This window comes from Trachemys scripta, chromosome 1, assembly GCF_013100865.1.
Source record: "Trachemys scripta elegans isolate TJP31775 chromosome 1, CAS_Tse_1.0, whole genome shotgun sequence".
Classification (NCBI taxonomy): Eukaryota; Metazoa; Chordata; order Testudines; family Emydidae; genus Trachemys; species Trachemys scripta.
This window is the reverse complement of record NC_048298.1, coordinates 123,367,876-123,390,014: the sequence shown is the minus strand read 5'-3', so window position 1 is coordinate 123,390,014 and position 22,139 is coordinate 123,367,876. Positions and strand designations below refer to the sequence as shown.

At 39.9% G+C, this 22,139-nt stretch overlaps 1 protein-coding gene across 1 annotated transcript in view; it reads right to left on the bottom strand.

Moving 5' to 3' along the window:
- Nucleotides 1-22,139, bottom strand: part of ATXN10 (ataxin 10) — a 186,010-nt gene that overhangs the window by 82,938 nt on the left and 80,933 nt on the right. The window contains 2 exon segments of the mRNA XM_034784150.1: nucleotides 899-1,064; nucleotides 8,126-8,206. Coding sequence (XP_034640041.1) covers nucleotides 899-1,064; nucleotides 8,126-8,206 — 247 coding nt within the window.

Sequence of the window (22,139 nt, the reverse complement as noted above, 5' to 3'; positions counted from 1 at the left end):
AGGTGAAAGCGAAATCCTCCAGAAACGAATGAAGGAAAAGCTAGATTAGGAGAGTAGTCTACCTGAAGATGGCAAAGGCCTCCTTAGCATACACCATGGGGCATGACAAGGCAGAAGAGACCTTCTTGGACACTCCTCCCTCCTCAGCACAAAGAGGAAATAAAAAAAGACACCCAAAAGCTAAACTCTAAATCACAATATGAAAGAGATCGTATTTATAATTAGCCAACTGCATTTTAAAAATTCACTACTTATAAGATGTTTTTAAATGGCTGCATTTGATACTTTACATATCTTAAATATATGTAATTTGTTATCTAGTTGAGCCATTTTTGTCAAAAAACAGGATAAGGTTACAGCTCCATCTATTTTTGTTTCAAACCAATGAAAAACTAGTCAGAAATGCTATTTTTGTTCAGCAAATTTAACTTGGCTTCCAAGGTCCCTACAGAAGTATGACTATTTAACTAAAATAAAATTCACAATTAAAAAATTAAATAAATAGGAATAGCCCTTGGTAAAACTAGAATAAGTCAAGACATCCAACTCAAACTAAAAATGACCGAAAATAACTAAGTTTTCCACCACCACCTCCTGTGATGTCAAGTACAGAGCTATCCTCTACAAGCACTGAATTCTTAGTCAACATCATGTAGGAGTGAAAGGTCTTCTAAGGAATTCCACCCCATTTCTTGGTAGAGGCAATGCTCACTGTACAGCAGCAAATTGAGATTTTAAGAAAACCGAAAAGCTTCAAGAGATTCCTGTGATCTCTTCAGCTGCTTTACTCTCCAAAGGAAGTTTGAGTATATAGGCAAGAGATCATTGTGATTTTATGTACATGAACCAACCCAAATTAGCAACTTCACATTCTAACATAGTGTTCCTGAAGTCTTACCTCATCTTCTGTATTTGCAGCAGAAGTTAATTTGAGCACATCATGACATTTCTCCTGGAAAAGGCTTGCAAGAAATTCAGCATCTTTCAAGAGCACTGCCATTTCCTCACTGGTCATTGAATTTTTCTCACTTATTTTGGCCATTATCAGTTCTAACAAAGTAATCCTGAAATTAAAATGAATAAATGAGTAGGTAAACTTGTTAACTAAATTTACAAAGCCAAGGCTAACAATAGATTAAATGAACGTAGTTAAAAACTGTGTCTATTAAAAAAATTCACCTGTGGTACTATCATGATGTCTGGTTTTCAAAATGCAAAGGAGCTTTAAACAGCAATTAACTTTCACCACACGTTCTGAATAATTTTTGCACACTGTTCAACTGAGACAGCCTAGCCAGAAAGGTCTAATCAAATTGACTTTTTTAAAAATAGCCTGTTCATTTTCTACTTTTGTGCCTGACAATGTTACATAATGAGTAGGGAGGGTGAAGAGAAGAATATTAAAATCTCCCTTTAAAGTTACTTTTAACAGAATACACGCATATACACAACCTAAACTACTTGACAGCATCCCTTTAAGTGTGCCTGCCCCTTCATTTACACTTTATTTTGTGTATATAATCTTCTACTAATTCCCTCCTTCCTGATAGAAAACTACAAATAAGCGTGTGTGTTGAGGGGGGAGGGGGCTCAATAAATCAATGAAAAAATATACCTTTGTCTATATAACTGTAATATAATTGCCACGAGATAGATTGTAGAAACTCTCCAGTCCACATTAATCATTAAAACTCCATTGAAAATTATGAAATTATCTGAACTAGCACATAAGGGAACAATAAGAAGACTGTTTATTGCAAAATGTACTTTGGTCATTTACTCTGATAATTATAGTTTAGTTTTATTTCTGATATATCAATTCACAATGCAAACTTTATACGCAAAAAGGAATAAACAAGTGTTCATAATATGACACCTCACTGCAGCACTCCTGATTAAACCTCTGCTGAGAAGAGAGTGTGGATTAGCAAGGTTCTACTGTCATTCTCTCATCTTGAAAGAGTTTTCTTTATTGAGCACATTCAAGGGCAAGCTCAGAGTTTCCTTTGACTAAAATATTTGCAATTCAGATGTGAGGACTGACATTTAAAATCAAAATTAAATTTGCATTTGAACTACTCCACACAGTTTAATTTGCCAAGTAAGTTGTCACAATGAGGGGGAAAAGAGATTTTTTTTTTCCTGTGGAAAAGAATGGTCACAACTCTATTAACCCTGAAAAAACAACTGACTAAGGTAAAAGGCAGGCAGTTCTTCCTGAGTTAATCTCGATATCTCACTAATACAGTGAAGCCTGTTTTAAGCAACCATTCAAGGGACTGAATGTGGTAGGGAACTGTACTCAACACATTGGGGATAAGCTGGGGTGGTCACAAGATAGGAGGTTGTCAGATATGGATCACTTCATAGATTTCACTATAAATCTGATGAGGCCCCATCACAGGATATGTGTACCATTTAAAGATAAGGTAGGGGAACACATTCCCAACACACTTTCCCATCCACAAACTACCAGAAGTCATTTGCCAATGTCCCCAAATGTGTGTGAATAATTGGTCAATTTCCATTTTCTGGGGCAACCATGCTAAAAGAGGTTTACCATCACCCATTGAAAAAAATGACCAAATTTTAGACTGAGTTTAGCTGGGTTAATGCCCCTCATCAAGCATATGCATGTCTACGGAGTCAAGTCATTCACAGATTTTATGGACAGAGGGAACTATTACTATCTGACCACCTGCATAATCCATACTGTAGAATTTCACCCAGTAATTTTTGCTTCAAGTCCATAAACTTGGGTTGAACTTGAACATAGCTTTTAGAAAGACAACCAACCTGAATTTACAAAGATTTTGAGTGATGGATAATCCACCACATAACTTGTTAAATTGTTCCAATGGTTAATTACCTTCACCGTTCAAAACATACAACTTATTTCCAGTTTGAATTTGTCTACCTTCAACTTCTAACCACTGGAGTTTATGATGTCTTTGTCTGGTAGATTAAGGCAATGTCTACTATTAGAAGTCTTCTCATGTAGGTACTTAGGAGAGTAATCAAGTGACACTTCTGAACTTCTCTTAGATAAGCTAAATAGACTGAGCTTCTTAAGTCTCTCACTGTAAGGCAGGTTTTCCAGACCTGGAATTATTCTTGTGGCTTTTTTCTCAGCTGTGATAAGGGTGACCAGATGTCCCGTTTTCAAAGGGACAGTCCTGTTTTTTGAGACTTTTTCTTATATAGGCACCTTATCTTATATAAGGTAATAGGTGCCTATATAACCATTCCATTTTTTCACAGTTGCTATCTGGTCACCCTAGCTGTGATATATTGAGGACTGTGTTGGAATTGTAAGCTATCCATTTAAGAACAGGGTGGAGCACAGAGAGTGGTTCCTGATCTTGCTTGAAGGCCAGGGGGTTGTGTGTAGAAGTGTGCAATCACAGTCATTCTGGAAAAGGCCAACCTAACACAGGGTGGAGTGACTGTGCCTGTGTCTCATGGAGCAGCTTGCTTTGACTCTTGCTTGTTGTGATTACTACACGTTATCATTGTAACCTTCCAGAAAGAGTACTTTTTGTTTTTTATCTAACTTCTGTTTCTATGCCATGAACATAATTTGAACTTTTTCCAATACAAATTGAACCTAGTTCTTCCTGATTTCACCTTACTGGCGAGGACATCATGCAATCACTACCATAAAGAGTTCGCAACAATCAATGTAACACAGTGCTGCTTTCTAGAGTTTGTAAATGAATGATAGCATTGAAAGTGAGAGCAACCACCAGTGTTAAATCTGAAACATAGCTATTACTAGGTTCTATTCTGGGTGAACATTCAATAGTATGTGTTATGCAGGTGGTCAGATTGTAATAGTTCCCTCTGTCTATAAAAATCTATGAATGACTTGACTCCTTAGACATGCATATGCTTGAGGGTATTAAACTCAGTAACCTCCTCAGTCTAAAATCTGGTCATTTTTTCAAATGGATGTCAATTCTACTCTGAAAGACATTCTGAAAAAATAGCATTGTAGAGTTCTATGAAAGTAAACTGAGCATATTTGATATAGAAAATATCGAGAGAAGGTGAGCCAACGTGGGTGAGGTAATATCTTTTATTGGATCAAATTCTGCTGGTAAAAGAAGCTTTCAAGCTTACACAGAGCTGTTCTTCAGGTCTGGGAAAAGTATTCAAAGCATCACAGCTAAATACAAGGGTGGAACAGATTAAGCATAAGGAGTTAACACACATTGCCAGAAATAATTCAAGGTGAAATGGGCAGTTAACACTTCTGCAGTCATAGGACAAAGAATGGTCAGTGGGCCATAAACCTAGTGTCTTTATTGAGTCCATGATTTTTAGTATCTAACAAAGATATGAATTTAAGTTCCCAGTCACATCTTTTGAAAGTATTGTGGAGGTTTCCTTTGATGGCAAGGACTAAGAGGTCAGATACTAAGTGATTGTTTTGTGAAAAGTATTGGTCCATAGGTGATAAAGTGTTTTTGTGTGAATTCATTCGAGTGTGTAGTGATTGTCTCGTTTCATCCACATAGTTCTTAGTTGCATAGATGAGGTACACCACATGTTGTAACAAGCATGTGTAGGACCCAGAGATCTTGAAAAGTGTGTTGTGGGGAATATTAATCATTGTAGCAGTGGAGATATGTCTGCAAGTTTTGCATCTATTATGGAAGGGGCTGGTGCTGCTTTAAGTTGGTGTGTCTTTGTTTGTGGGGAGCTTGCTTCTGATGATGAGCTTGGTGAGGTTGGGGGGTTGTTTGAAGACGAGAAGATAACAGATAAGAAAAGATGACCTAAAAAGAGGTTGTTAACTGCCAGCCCTGTGAATTTAACCTCAGATCTTTCCTTCTCGTGCATCTTCAGTACTAAAGGTTCTGCAAGGTAAGTTGGGGAAAGTGTAACTGAGGACCTAACAATGATGTCTTCAAATTACACCTTAAAGGGGCTGGTACAAGTGCAACTCATCAGAACTTACTAAAGACGTGAAGGAATATAATCCAGCTGACTATCCTTTAGAAATGTTGGCTCTGCAGTACTAATCAGAGTAAAAAGTAATCATAAAAAAAAACACTTTATTTTTATTATTACCAGTAAGCAGATAGGACTCTGAATATAGCAAAGTAGTATGTATGCTGAATAATGATGCCATTTATACTAATTAACTTTTCAAAATAGAAACTGTTTGGGAACTGTTTTACTGCTGAAAATTTTACTAAGGTTTGCACCATTCACTGTGATGTGCTTCTGCGTCCTTTCAAATAAAACCAAAACAGCAAGATGCAAATAATTGAAAGTTCTATCAAACACCTGAAGGTTGGGTGGTTGATTGGGGTTTTTTGTTTGTTTGTTCTTAATTTAAGAGTGAAGGGAATAAAAAAAGATTAAGGGCAACTGGAAGATCTCTACGGGAATAAAAAGATTCGATATGAAGGAGAGGATTTTCCCTTAAAAAAAAAAAAAACACACAACAGCTAACATGGTAAATTTGTACACTTCAGTTTAAAAAATTCTAACATGCAATTAGTTTAGAGAACTAATTAGTGTTGTGCATGTTCTACACAGATTTGTTTTAAAGAAACTTTTCTATTAAAATTTCTGCAAAATATTGCAGAATAGCTGAGGAAGTCTCTGGAATTTGGCACATTTCAACTGGCTCTTAAAGAAAATCTTTCACCATATTATTCTGGTTGGATGTTTCTGCAACAATTATCAACAGAGAAATGGTTAACACAAACATTTAAGTGTAATCATTAGTTTTCAGAGCTAGAACATCACTGAGATAGATGGGCAGTTCAGACCACTCAGAGCTACTGTTGCAGGCTATCTGCAGACTTAGGCACGCGTCACCATATTGGGTACATTCAATTAACATTTGAATATTTTTCTTCATAGCTATAAAGGGCAGAAATGTATTTGTTTTTTAATTGAAACTTTAGATTCTGGGGCTCATTTCCACAGCAAGCAGGGCAACTCTTTGGCAAATGCCTCAGCATCACAAGTGCATTGGGCCCTGATTACAGAAAATACCTTGACTAGTGCAAATACTGCAGTTCTCCAATTGCATAAACTTTAGTTCTCTAAGGCAACTGGCAAGTTTTTAAGGGCCACCACTAATTTGTGTACCAACAAATGCTATCAACATAGTTAATTTCCTGTAAACAGATTTGAAATAAGTATATTTAATGTGAAATATACAGCATATACAGGTAACAGAGAGAGTTTGTATGTATTTGTAAGCTTAAATTGTCATCCCAGACACCTCAATATTGCATCCCTTCTGTCCTCATCCATAAAGTCAGCTTTAACGGACACCCAAGGTGGCACCCTTGTAGTGAAGTTTCTCTGACTTGTCTCAGAATGAGACAATAATGCCCCATGCTCTGGTTTACAATGCCTCTTTTCTGTCCAGCTAAGGGCAGTCAGGACATTTTTACATGCACTGGACTTTTTCTCTCATTGGTCACGTGAGACAGAGAATACACTCTGAAATATGACAAAGGGAATTATAGGCATAAGATTCAATAGCAGAGTTCTGAGATCTTAGTAATATTAAAGATCTTACAAAATATTTTGCAGCACATTTACTAGTACATTATATATAACTCTTAAATTAAAACTAAACTAACCATTTTCAGATGAACTATCTGCACATTCTGATTAATTTTCCTGTTTTTTTAGTTTGTTAACTTTGATTGCTGATTTGCAGAATTCTTGTGATTCATAATAGGTGTAATAAGTGCATTGAAAATGTTTGTTCAGTAGGTCGACCAGCTGTAGCAGCATAGCACCTTACTATGACAAGTCACATGTTACAGATGGAATCTGGCAGTCTGACACCTTTCCAAGAACTGACGAATCAAGCAAACTTTTCCACTGCTAAAATTAAAAATTAACAATCTAACTCAGTACCAAATAATCCCACAAAATAAAAAAAAAATCACTAGTTACACCCCTCAAAAATGCTTGAGGTTTAAAATAGTCACTTTTCCCTTCCGACTGATTGTCTGAGTACGGATTCCCTGGTTCTGGGGGCGGTAGGAGATAAACTGTTATTCTTCCCCATTCTGTCAGCCCATCCTCTGCCAGGCACCCTCCCTGCTCCACCTAGTCTCCTGCCTTTCTTACAGTCTTCTGTCCTAAACCTACCCCTATATTTTTGCTCTTTCCCCTATAGTTCTCAACCCATCCCACTCTCTCTGCCTTTTCATAGTTCTCTGTCCAGTTTTTAAGTCATACTGCCTAGGGAGCTACCATCTTCTCTGAGGGCAGCCTGACAATAGTCCCATGGAAAACAATGAAGAGATGGGTGACCACCTCTACAGCATCTTGCACCTACAAAAGCGATAGGAGATGGTAGTCAACCTAATTCATGCAATCTTGTGGCTTCTGTCCCACTGAGGTTAATGGGAAGGATAGTGGCAACTTTTAATAAGGGTAAAAATATGCAATGTAAAGTGCACAGGACTATGAGAAGCTCAAGTTCTCTCCTATCTAAACCACCTCCCCCCTGCTTATATTGCAAGATTCTCAAGAGTTAATAATTCTAACCTTAAGTAAATTTTACACTTTCCCCTTGTAAAAAACAGTCTTTACAGATGCAATATGCTTGTTTTGTTTTTTCTAGACTCAAGCTTTCAAATGTGCAATGAAGATCTTAAAAAAAAACACTAAGTAATCATAAGCAAATACATGTCTATAATTTTCAACTGAACAGACTGAAGCACACCAACTACAGTAAATCCATTCTATCAGACTTCCTTTTAATTTCTAGTTATCACAACTGTGATACGAACAGCTGAGGATATTTCAAATGCAGCTCTAAAATGTAGCAGGGTGCGGTGCTCTTATGAAATCAAGGCACAAGCATGAAATCTTGCCTTTAATTTTTATTTTATTTTTTTTTGTATTTCTTTATTGAGTAATGGCGCCAACCTGGATTCTGCAACCCTACATAAATCACTGCCAGTTGTGGCTACGCTGTAATGTTAACCAACCAATTTAAAACCATTACTGACATAGAAACATGTATTTAGAGATGATGTGCCAGCTACGAAACCACACAGTTTTTCAATCATGTGAACAGGATACTGTATATGGAATGCTAAATACTAAAAGCCACATTGGTTTTTGGGGTTACCTTTCTTGATTGCTCAGTTTGGCATACATGACTTTTACCAGCTCTGGACATTTCAGCAAATGGTCTGTAACAATCAAGAACCTAAAGAACAGAAGAAAAAAGCATTATTGGTTTTACAGTGAAAATGTAGTTATTTCGCATTTCCTCTATGTCTGTTTATATTACTGTTTTGGACGTTTGTAATTTTAATTAGTACATGGCTCCTTTCATGTTACTAGTGTTACCTGCTAACTGATACAAACAGTCAACACACCTAATTATTCACATTCTAAACACATCCTCCACTGGGTACAGACCAATCTGTATCACTGCAACTCAGATTTACTCAAGCAATTGAAGGAAAGCTGGACAAGTCTTTTTCCAGTTATAGACAAGAAAAATCTTACCATAATTCAAGTAATAAAACATCAATCCAAGTCTTTATAGACCTCAGCAAAAAGCCAAGATTGAAAATTGTTATACCATTCATCTCAAAAGCAAAGCTTCTAAACCTAACAAATAATCAAGAGAATTGTGCTACATAATTCTTTTTCCTCTTAAAAAATTTTAACAACTCAAACACAGAGGGACACTGATTTTTTCATACGTAAAGCAGTAAAATACTATTCTCAGGTTACAAAGAAAACATCTCTGTTGTATAACAAGATCTTAAACCAATATTAGAAACTAACTTTTGGAAGCTGCCAGGCAGTGACTTACAGGTACAGTTATCTTTGTACTAATGCCCACATTAGACTGACTTTCTAAGCCTTACTTGTACCAGTAACTCATCCAGTGTTATGTGTACCAACTATATGGTAAAATGGTGACCTCACTAAATTCACCATATTCACTATCAAGATTCTTGGCTCTGCAAACAAACTAGTTGAACATGTTTATTTTCAAATCAAATTTCTAGCAGCACTGACAGCATGCTACATATATAATTAAACATGCTGCATTATATACTTACAGTAAATAGAGTACATTTTATTCAACCTTTGATTACCAATCCAAAATAATTAGACTGAGTCATATGACAAAAACAGGATATCTTGAAGCCCACAAGATGGACTACTGAAAAAGCCAGCCAACTCCCTCTCCTCCCAACTCTCCCTCCTCTCCTTTGCTCCACTTTGCATAAAAGTTGCAGGGGTGATCCACAGCATCTTGTGTATTCAATACATAGGTGCCCTGGAAATCATATGGAACTGCTCCAGCCTTAATAAAAGGTCTGTTTGGAATACAAAAACTCAACCAAGTCTGGAGCAATCAAAGAGTACAAGGTCCCGTGACATATACGGGTTTCACAACCCATGATTCATGTTCTATTTACTAAGAAATGTGATTTTTTTTTTTGGGGGGGGGGGGGGAGGCACATTTTATAATGGAACTGTTTTCATCATTTGTGCATATAATGGAGGAAAAGAGTACCACCACATAGGTAGACATAAGATTTAAAATGTTGTTTTTTTTCCTGATAATGTCAGTTTGCAGAGGACTTTTTCAACAGCAAGCTGGAATTAGTAGACTTTTGGGCCCTTGAACCTTATTGCGCCGCACAACAAATACTGCAAAGGACATTTCTAGCCTGGGATAGCAGACATAATTGTGAGGATCTGATATCTCCATCAATCAACAACATGACGACATGCTGGTGCCATGATAGTCAATAGGAGTTCTTTCAATGGCCCCAAAGGCAACTAGTAATGGTAAGAAAGCTATCTATGCTTAAACTTTTTGCTGTAACTGCACTTAAAAACCACACATGACCAGAAGTGATGGTAAAGAAATCTGGGACCTCAAAAGAAGAAAGCACAATAGATAGAAATATTATGTATAGTAGACTCTATGCTGCAGTTTAACGAATGATAGATTTTTATGATAATACAATTGTGATATATTATGTAAATATGCATTAACAATTATGTATAAGTGTTGATCATATGCATGGCTATAGTAAATCTCTACACAGTAATGGAATAATTTACATGGTTTTAGTATACAACTTCCACTGACCAAAATGGAAGTCGTGCACCTAAATCCCCATTATGCATATGAACACCATAATGACTGACTGCACCCCTATAATCACATCCTACATACTACTGTAATAATCTTTGTACAAAATATGCCTTGTGAAGTATCATTGAAAACTAATAACTTCCTGGTCAATAACATCATGGTGAAATGTGTGTAGCAACATCATATGTAAAATTACAAAGCTGAAATTAGGTCTGAAATATGTTCACCACGCAAGTCTGGGTAAACCAGATTTTCAAAGACAAAGGACAAACTGACGCCTCTAGTTAGGTGTCATCAAAGTTGATTAGCAATTGCCAATCAAATGGCCATTCTTTGGCAAGGAAGGGGGACAGGAACAAACAGATCCGCCTCTTAGCAAACAGCATGAAAACCTCTTTCACCATAAGACTCCAACCTCACAGCCAGAATGAACTTTATCTAAGGGTAATGCTCAGGAAAATGCATTTCAAAGGGGGACTGGACTATAAAGTGAGGGGCAAAAACACCCTAGGTATCTCTCCCCATCCATCTCTCACTCTTTCCTTAAGACGACAACAAAAGAAACCAGCCCATTTAACTTCGGGAGAGATCCTGACCTGAAATTTGGTCAGTCCTGTTGCTGGGAGCATGCGGTAAGAATTTCACCTTGAACCAAGTCTAGTCTGTTTTAATGCTTTATACTTGTTTATACTCATTTAAAACCTCTCTCTTTGTAGTTAAACAAACTTGTTTTATTCTTTAATCAAAACTAATCCAGTGTTGTAAATTGTGTGGGTAACTAGACTCATAGACTCATAGACTTTAAGGTCAGAAGGGACCATTATGATCATCTGGTCTGACCCCCTGCATGCTGCAGGCCACAAAACCGTCCCTACCCCTTCCCTGGACTCTGCTGTTGAAGTCCCCAATCCTGTTTTAGGTGGCTTCAATCGGCAGAAACCCTCCTGCTAGAGATCCCTGCCCCATGCTGCGGAGGAAGGCGAAAAACCTCCAGAGGCTCAGCCAATCTGCCCTGGAGGAAAATTCCTTCCCGACCCCAAATATGGCGATCAGTAAGACCCCGAGCATATAGGCAAGAGTCTCCAGCCTGACCCCTGTCAGCCATTGTACAATTTACCTACCATTGCTTGGTTTTCCTCGACTACTATGTTTTACCATTAAACCATTCCCTCCATAAATTTATCTAACTTAATCTTAAAACCAGACAGGTCCGTCGCCCCCACCGTTTCCCTCGGAAGGCCGTTCCAATATTTCACCCCTCTGACGGTCAGAAACCTTCGTCTAATTTCAAGCCTGAACTTCCCCACGGCCAGTTTATATCCATTCGTTCTCGTATCCACATTAGTACTTAGCTGGAATAATTCTTCTCCCTCCCTCGTATTAATCCCTCTAATATATTTAAAGATAGCAATCATATCCCCCCTCAGCCTTCGCTTTGTCAGACTAAACAACCCAAGCTCCTCTAGTCTCTTTTCATACGACAGGTTTTCCATTCCTCTGATCATCCTAGTGGCCCTTCTCTGCACCCGTTCCAGTTTGAGTTCATCTTTTTTAAACATGGGAGACCAGAACTGCACACAGTACTCCAAATGAGGTCTCACCAGCGCCTTGTACAACGGAAGCAGGACCTCCTTATCCCTACAAGATATACCTCGCCTAATGCATCCCAAGACAGCATTGGCTTTTTTCACCGCCACGTCGCATTGTCGACTCAGTCATCCTGCGGTCTACGAGGACCCCTAGGTCCTTCTCCTCTTCCGTTACTTCTAACCAATGTGTCCCCATCTTGTAACTAAAATTTTTGTTAGTCATCCCCAAATGGGTAGCAAACTGTTGTATACTGATCTCCTTAGAAGAGCGATGGACCTACTATATCTGAACTGTGTAGGAGAGGGCTGGACGGCACAGAACACATGTTTGGGGGGGGGGGGAGACTAGGAGTGTTTTGGGTCACCCTGCAAATAGTAACCTAGGCTGCTAGAAACCCAGAGTGTGGCTACTGGGCTGCCTGACAGGCTGCTGGGGTCAGAGTTGCTGAACCAGGGTTGTCGCTATTCCCCCAGTCACTCAGAGTGTGACCTACATACTGGCAAGCTGTTTGAGAGTGACCCATGTGGGAACTACAGCAGCAAAGCATTGTGAGGCACCCCAAGCTGCAGGGAAAAGGTGATAGGCCCTTACTCTCGATTAGACCACGGAATATCAATCACCATAGAGGTACATTTTTCTCAGTCCATACATGGCTCCCAAATTGTAAATTCCCAAGAAATTTAAGTAACCAACAAAACCCGAAGCACATGAACAAGCAAGAAATCCCTTTTCAGACTTTATGAATAGCAACATCAACACCAAAGGATCTGCATTTTAATAGCTCACAATACACCAAAATAGGACTATCTTATTATGATGATGAAGAAATCCACAAAACAGTAGCTGAATTTGCTTTTATGAAAACATACTTCCCACAGTTGGTTTTAGCCTCGTGAAAATCTCTTCCACCAGTGGGATACAGCAAAATTGCACTCAAGGAAATGTGTTTTATGTTCCGATTTTCAATTCTGCAGTTAAAGGTTAAATCCACACTTGTAGGCTTTTCAGTTTAGAATTCTTGGATTTTTGTCTTATTCTTAAAATCTGCTAGTACTTGAGGCCTGTCTACACAATGCACCAGCAAAGCACACTAGAGGACTATGATTTGTAGCACTCTCTAATATGCTGTGTGGACCCTGCTGGCACATGCTAAATGGTATCTGGTTCACATTGATATAGTCCTGTTTCAAACAGGACTGACTGAATTAACACACTCTAGGTACCTTTTAGAGCATGCCAGCAGGGGCAGTTAGAGCAGTATGTTACTGTGCTGTACAAATTACACCCTTCTGGGATGCTTTGCCGGCTGTGTAGAAAAACCCCTATAGGGGGTGAAAAGACATCACACTCCTAACATGCATTACTCAATAAAGCATAAGCATTTCAACTTTGTAGAGGTCTACTTTCCCTTCTATGCATGCTAGTCCTCTACACACTGCTAGGAGACTCAAGCCCTAAAGAGAGAAGTACAATGATGCGCAACCCACATTTTGGACCTTTCTGGTATATGTTTCAGAAAGTGCCTTTATGGATTCATCTTATAAATATGGACATAACAGTTCTGTTTGTCTTTCTTGATCCCAAAGTTAAAATTTTCATTCATACCCCCCAGATATCTCCACCACCACATTTAGGTTTCTTCTCCTCTCCCATCCTCCCACATTGCCATTAACTCATGTAGAGTAAGTATAAAAATATTGGAGTGCTAACATATTTGAAGCACACAACACCAAAAGAGATATTAGGATGAGAAGGAAGAGAGGCATGCACAAAGGCACACAGAAACCGCCTTTACGCTGCTGCTATGCATGGAGATTTTGGTGGTAGTGAAACAGGAAAAAGAAATAAAAAGTTAAGATCTAAAGACTCCCCACTCTTCTGTTTTGTAGTCTTAAAAAAAGAGCCAACAAGCCTCCCACCCCCCTCACCAAGTTTAAAATAAAAAGGTGTTTGTTTATGACTTGCTAACTGAATATCAGGCAGTTCAGATACACACACCATGCTTCAGAAAGGTTTAATTGTGCTCAGAGCCCAACAGCAGACCCACTGGGATAAACTGGTGTCCACTGCAATTTAGTAAAGGAAATGGTGAAAATTAGAATTGTTATATAAACAGAATACAGTAACAAATGAATAGTGTTAAATATGCCAATTTCCTGGGCTGTCTTTAGATTAACTGTTTGGCTAAAATCCTAAAAAAAAAAAAAAATCAAGTGCTCACAAGTAGATAAACATAGGAGATGTTCAGTTCAAACTCTTACAATAGCACAAAGGATATATTGTGCCAAACTAAGTTTGAGAGGTAGCCAAGATGAAATGGTATAAGCCACATTTATGCCCAGTATATGCTAAACATGCCAGATGAGCAAGGAGTTTGGTCCAACCAACGCTGGGTGTAAGCAATCAACTTTATCATAAAACGTAGTGCTCCACATTTAAGTCGATTTGTATTCATTAGCAACCTTACAGAGCAGTGTCTTGCACGTCAGAAAATGGAATGATGGTGATCCTCTTCCTACCACTCTACATTAAATGTTTCATCTTCAAAAGAAGACTTCAGTGAGAATAGATCACATTATTTGTATCATTGTAATTCAAACCAAAATACTTAGGAATGAAATAGTAATTTTTTCTGTAGTTTACAATGTATTTGAAATGTAGCATTTGTACTGACAGGGTAGACCATCCAAACTTTGAAGAGAGATTGCGTTCATAAATTCTCCTCTTCTGTCCAATCTAAATCTCTAACCACTAATGAAACCAAAAAAACATAGTGCCTCACTAGCAACTCTTAATAGGATTTTCAAAATCCTTTTAAATTATACCCTTTGGGCAAAGACATTTGAGGAACAAAAGTATTTGTTGGCTTTGCATAAGACTAATAAAATATATTTTAAAAAATATCAATTTACAGGATGAAGTTATTTAATGGCAAATTAAATAAATGTGCCCTCACACAGTCCTCTAGACCAGATACACCACCCCACCCATCGAAGTACTTCTCACTTAGCAAAAGCACAGGAGAAAAATATTAGTGTGCAAGTGCATACACAATACCTTGCAGTACTAAAATCTTGAGGTAACAAAGGCAGAGATCACAATAGCACACATAATATCTGTTCCTCAGAGAAGGATAGTCATAAAAAACGTAACCCCTTGAATAAACTTTTAAGTCTAAAAGACAAAGTTCAGATTAACTTTTATATTTGTTTTGGTTCTGCTGCTGAATCAGAGTTTGTCTTTACAGTTGGCTAGAGGGTCGCACGCTGTGTCGCTTCTGTAGGCTGAGCTCATTAAACACACCAGGGGTTCCTTGCATTCCTCCACTTCCCCCACCACCACCACGTGAACTACCCTTCCAGACCCCTCTATTTTAGGGACTCCCTGAACCTCTACCCCATCCTCATGCCAAAGGGGTCTATTTGTCCATGTCATGCTCTGGGCCCCTCAATTTCCCTTGGACTGCTCCTGTCTAAGCCTACCTATGTCTAGAAAGGCGCACACTTTATTGCTTCGGTAGGCCAAAATTCCCAAGTACACCAATAGATTCTTGCATCTCTCAATTCCCTTCCACCCCCAGATTCTTATGTGTTATCCTCTCCTCCACTCTCCCATCCTCCTCTGGGATCACAAGAAGGGTGTTATATGGAAAGATATTAATGGCTGTCATCCATTGGTTCTGCGATCTACAGACAATTATAGACCTGCTCAAAGCTGTGGACTTTGATAACCAGACATGAGGGGCTCTACATGTCTCATTTTCCTCTCATGGTTTTCACTAAAAAATGAGCAAGATTCTGCCAACTGATGCCCAGAACATTTACTGAAATTTTGGAATTAATCAGATGTGGTTTTCAAAAGTTATCATGTACATCCCACACAAAAAGACATGCAGAGAAATACCATCAAGAGGAATGGAAGGCCCCAAACCGTTCTCTACACTTGACATTTTTTTGAAAGACTAACTTGTTAAGTTAGCCAAAGCACATTTGCCATGAGTACCTGAAAATTGCTGCTGGTATAGGTTTAAGGGAAGCAAAGGCACTCCGCATATTTAAAGAAATATTTGTGGAAGTATTCTAAAACTTCTGGAGATCACCCCTCCTCCCCCCCCCCCTTTTACTACCTTCTTTTTCACTCATCTCATAGTGGTTTTCAGATACTTAAATAGGACCTAAAATGATCTGGCTCGTGACCTGTTCTCTCCTCAAGGAAGAAGCATAACTTGATCAACGCTGGAAGAAGCAGAAAGGAAAAGGTTCAGACAACTAATTACGACCAAATTTCTTCTCACATAATTACCAGAACACTGAACAGCCACTGGACATTAAGAGAGTGCTTACACTTAAATTCATTCATGCCAAGATGGAAGTTCTGCATACTTTACTAATGTTTGTATGTATATCCTGTGTACTACTCTGCTCTTTCCCTACTGTGCTACATCAACACTGCCAAAAATCAGCATATTCTCGGTGACTGACCAGGGTCACTGCTTTTTGATTTAACATCTGAATTTGATAGGAACCAGAAGGAGCTTCTTAGGTACATCCAAGTTGGAAATAACATTATTCTCTACTGGAGAATTTCAATGAGGCGTCACATACGAAACTCAAATAATTTTCCCCTCTTACTTTTCACAAGAAATGATACAGTAAAAGAGAGGTGAAACAAGACAATGCAAGATCCAGCTGTGCACCTTGATTTATTGGAGAAAGGTTTTCTAAAATTGCTCTTGAATACCAGGGCAATCCTACTGCAAATAATAAATAACTGTTGTAGCACTACAATTAAGGAAATGTTTTCCAATGGTCAGTAGCACTTAAACCCTTAGTTGCATTTGGAACCTGCAGCCTGTGACAGCATGCCAACTTTCCAGGAATTAGAAACAAAATTGTTCTCTGGAGAGTACAAGCCTAATAGAGGGAAGAGAAAGAAATACTCTAATTTGTGAGAGGAGAGAGAAATTGCCAGTTCACAAAAGACAGGAATGGTAAAATTTTCTGATTTATATACTACATGCATATTATATAAGGCACTAGATTCAGCACTCTACTGCACAGCTGACTTTCCCTTAGTTTGCCTCAACAGGCTAGAGGCCTGCCAACAGCAGCAGTGCTTTCTGCCCGTGCTTATTTACGTGGGCTAGAACTAAATAACCCCAGGAAAATGGGGAAGGGGAGCCCCACAACCTAATCTTTAAACTCACCATTGAACTGTGGTTTAAAGGAGAGTGGATGTTCAAAAAAATCCTTACATTCACTGCCAGACAGCTGACCACATTTCTACATCATTTTTCCAGAGAGGCCAAGAAGTGCACTATGCCTTTCCATTTTTTTTTAAAAAATGGAGAATTTCTGTTCTTTGCCCTTTAGGGTCAAAAATGCAACCCCCTCACTTGAAAAACAGACACGTTCCCCCACCCCACCCGCACCCCTCCCACACACAGAGAGAGAAAGTGATCGTATGAACTGTACTCCCGTCTCTAATGGAACCACCAAAGCATTTATAGAATAAACAACTTTTAGAATACACATTGATCTTGGTCAGGATAAATTATAATGTAATTTTGTACTACTTTTTCCTAATTATTTTAAAAACACATGTATGCAGGTTCAAGATTTTAAAATTGATCTCATATGGCATCTTCTACATATAGTAGCTTCCCAGCTGCATAACACATTTTTATGTTGATTACTGCAAACCAAAAGAAGAAAAAAAATCTGATTTCTTAATGACACTTCAATTTACCAGAGCCTAAGGCATGGCTTTCTGAGCTGTTTGCATGTAAAGAAGAGTTTAAAAGGAAAACAACTCTAACAAGTCCATTCATTGTACTCTGAACTGAATTGAAGCACTTACTCTTACTCCTGACTTCTCTTCTCCCCTGGATAGAGAGGAAGAAGAATGTGCTACAAAGGAGTAGGATCACATGGGTCGAGATAGAGAGTACTTGCATCACTGAACAGTAAGTCCTCCAGCTGATACAGAAATAGCATTGACTTTTTAAGGACAACTCCATCCAGTTCCCAGCTGGTGACTTTAGAGAGGTAGGGATTGTTGAAAGAAATAATCAGGAGAAAAGAGTCTTATTTTATGGAATAAATATTCCTGCTTAAAATGTGTTAAAATAGGTATTTGACTTGCTTAATGTATAAGTGTCAAGATTTAAACTTAAGGATATGAGTGATACCGATATACTATTAAAAATATTCAGCAAAATAAATTATACTCTACAGGGCTGGGAATATCTATTGGCCCATTCATCCAGAATAAGTGGACGGGAGAGCGGGTGGAGACAACAGGGGACGAGGAGGAGCCACGATGTAAATCATAAGGGAAGATTGAGTTGCAAGCTATCATAGTGAATAAAGGAGGAGGAAAAGAAGAAGGTAAAAGTGGGGCAAGTGGGAAAGACTGTGCTTATAAGTTTAAAACTTTCCACAGACAAGAAGGCTCATTATAGGGAAAACTGCTCCCCTGGGCAACGAATCAGAGACCCATCCTCCCAGGAGGGAGCATGCACAGGCATCAGTACTCCTTGGGGAATTTTGTGCCACTGCGCACATCCAGAATTCATGTGCCATGCAGAATTTCCCCTCTCCCTCAGAGAAAATACATTCTGCTGGAAAGATGCTGCAGTTACTCCTTTTGCTTACTAGGGGCCAGGGTGGCACCAGAACAGAGAGTAACCAGTCCCGGGCAGGAACAGCCCTCTCTGCGGACAAGGAAGAGAAAGACGCTACCTTCCTCAAAGCACCCTGCCCGTGAGACCTAGTCAGGAGGCAGGGGATATGGAGGATGGACAGCATGGGGCACAAGAGGCTGCTGGAGGGGTCACAGATGGATTCAGAAGGGCTACTAAGGGGTGCAGACTGGGGAGAGGGCTGAATGGGAATGGGATTGCAGGGCCATATGGGGACAAGGAGAAGGGGTGGTTGAGTGGGGGTACAGGACAACATGGGAACCAAGGGAGGGAGGTGCAGGGACACAAGGGGGGGGGGAAGGGCTGGCAGGCTGACTGGGGGTGGAGGACCACATGGGGATGTGGGAGGAGGTGGCTGAGTTGGGGTGCAGGGAAACATGGGGACAGGAGCAGATGTGCCTGACTGAATGAGAGAGGCTAGGGGTCAGTCAAGGTCTACATGGTGGAGGCTCCCTAACAATCCCTCCCCACCCTCCAAAAAAACCAGTTGCATACTTCTCCCACCTACATTCAACAATCTTCAAAGTTCACATCCAGGCTCCTTCCCAGTACTTCCCCCTCTCTCAGCTCCTGTTACCCCGACTCCCTCAAGCCTTTGCACTACTTCTGAGGGAAGCAGGAAACATGTTTCTGTATTGTAGTTTAAATGAATTTTTACTCAGAGTTCTGTATTAATATGTCTCGTAAGAAACCTATTTGTCAAAAGACATTTCCTGAATCTTTTTTGTTGTCTGACAATTGCTGACAGATATTTTGAAAAAAATCTCTACAAGAATTACCACTCTCAGGAGACTGATGAGAAGTAGCAGACCCCAGAAAAGGAACAAGACTAAAGGACTGGTCACCACAAACAAGTAGACTGTGAAACTTGTGTAGACTAGGAAAATGAGAGGCAGTTTAAAAATGCATTACCTAACAAGTTAATTCATTAGTTGGTTGGAGTCAACCCTAGAGTCAAGTTCCCGAAAAGAGTACCTGTGCAGAGGTGGGTGGAGCAATTTAGCTCTTAAATTAAGAGAATGATGTTGAGTAAAGGCATGAATTAATCTCCAGGTGACTTCACAGATGACAGAAACTGAAGCATTTCTGAAGCATGCCACACAAACAACCAGACCATCCAGTCTTGTTAATATCACATGGTCACAGGATTGAATACAAACTCTGATCCATTTACACACAACACAGAGATGACTTCTTTCTTGGTCTTAATTACTGCCCACCAGATACAGGTGCCACTGGAAACATTTAGTGAAGAACTCATCATCCCCAAAGACAAGACCACACAGTATGGGACAGAGATGTCGCCTCTCCAATAAGTGAGGTAATACTTTGTGTCAGTATCATCTATAGCAATGATCTAAAATACTAAAGCTCTCAATACAAGGGAGAGCTTTCAATGCCAGTTATAGTGTTCAAAATTCCAACACCTCGATGTGGAGTATGGATGGACTCCTTGAACTTACAAAGGCTACTTAGATAACGGGTGGCTTCAGTTTTCAATGCAGAATGGGAATCACTGAGAGTCCCTTTCACAGAGGGAAATGTGGAAAACTGTAGAAACACCAGATGATCACAAAGATGATGAAGAAAGGGGACAGGCAATAGTGCTAGAAGCATCTCTGATTGAAACAGGGTTTCCAAACTTATGGCATTTTTTTCCCTTGCAAGTGCCCTGATCCTTGCTCCTGAATGACATCTCTCTGCCACCTTCTCCTGCCTTTTGATATTCTGGAAATCTAGGCTCTGCCTTTGAAAGAGGCATCAAGACCCTCAAAAGGATCCTCCTAGAACTGCTAAGCTGAGAGCAGGAAGAAGGCCTGATACAACAGCTGCTGCTAATGTGGAAGCACTATGAAAGTACTGCTTGGCTAAAGGAACCTCTCCCTTCAAGACCCTCTCTCTACCAGAACTGCATAACTGCTCCCTACCAGAACTGCTACTGGGCTAGAGTGAAAGGAAGGAACAGAAGCCAAAATCATGCCTGGAAAGAGAGGTTCCTCCTGAGCTCTACCTGAGGACTCCTCTGCTTTCCAATGCAGAGACAGAACACTGGATTCCAAAAATGTGCACAGTACTATGCCAGCAAGTGGAACCATCAAATCATGGGTGGGCGGGGGGGGGGGAATTACAAGTAGGATATTTGCTTCCCAAGTGTGGGTCAAAGGCAGAAAACCCATCGGTACTGGACTAATGGAGCAGTGGGAAGAAAGAAAAGTTCAGGCAGTGCATTAGTCACAATATTTGTCCTCTCTGTGTCCTAATGGTTGATGGCATTAACTTTAAAAGTAACTTCAGCACTGTGAATATTTACCTGTGTAATTCATCGGAGGCTAACACTGATGAACACTTACATCTGCTACACAAACACTTCGTATAAATTTATCCCGCTTTAGCCTGCCGCACACTAAGTGTCCATGTGGACCCTTCTGCTGCATGCTAAAAACTCCATAGCTCACTTGGATTACATTGCGCTTGGATGCTGACAAACCCTCAACATTGAGTTGGAGAACTCTTAAAGCTGGGCCGATGACGAGAAAGCCACAGGATGGCACCACTGTGTGGTCTCAACTGCCAGATCTGTCTGGCTCGAGAATCCGCATGCTCGGGGTTCAGTTGATTGCCATATTTGGGGTCGGGAAGGAATTTTCCTCCAGGGTAGATTGGTAGAGGCCCTGGAGGTTTTTCGCCTTCCTCCGCAGCATGGGGCAGCGGTCGCTTGGTGGAGGATTCTCAGCGATTTGAAGTCTTTAAATCATGATTTGGGGACTTCAACAGCTGAGTCAAGGGAGAGAATTCTTCCAGGAGTGGGTGGGTCAGCTTTTTTTGTGGACAGAGTTGGCATCGGGCTTTGTTACAAGGATAGGTTCCTGGGTCAGTGTTTTTGTTCAGTGATGTGTGGTTGCTGGTGAGTATTTGCTTTAGGTTGGGGGGTTGTCTGTAAGCGAGGACAGGTCTGTCTCCCAAGATCTGTGAGAATAAAGGATCATCTTTCAGGACAGGTTGTAGATCTCTGATGATGCGCTGGAGAGGTATTAGTTGGGGGCTGAAGGTGACAGCTAGTGGTGTTCTGTTATTTTCTTTGTTGGGCCTGTCTTGTAGGAGGTGACTTCTGGGTACTCGTCTGGCTCTGTCAATCTGTTTTTTCACTTCAGCAGGTGGGTATTGTAGTTTTAAGAATGCTTGATAGAGATCTTGTAGGTGCTTGTCTCTATCCGAGGGATTGGAGCAAATGCGGTTATATCTTAGAGCTTGGCTGTAGACATGGATCGTGTGGTGTGTCCTGGATGGAAGCTGCAGGCATGTAGGTAAGTGTAGCTGTCAGTAGGTTTCCGGTATAGGGTGGTATTTATGTGACCATCACTTATTAGCACAGTAGTGTCCAGGAAATAGACCGCTTGTGTGGACTGATCTAGGCTGAGGTTGATGGTGGGATGGAAATTATTGAAATCATGGTGGAATTCCTCAAGGGCTTCTTTTCCATGGGTCCAGATGATGAAGATGTTATCAATGTAGCGCAAGCAGAGTAGGGGCGTTAGGGGACGAGAGCTAAGGAAGCGTTGTTCTAAGTCAGCCATAAAAATGTTGGCATCCTGTGGGGCCATGCGGGTACCCCTAGCAGTGCCGCTGACTTGAAGGTATATATTGTCCCCAAATGTGAAATAGTTGTGGGTGAGGACAAAGTCACAAAGTTCAGCCACCAGGTTAGCTGTGACATTA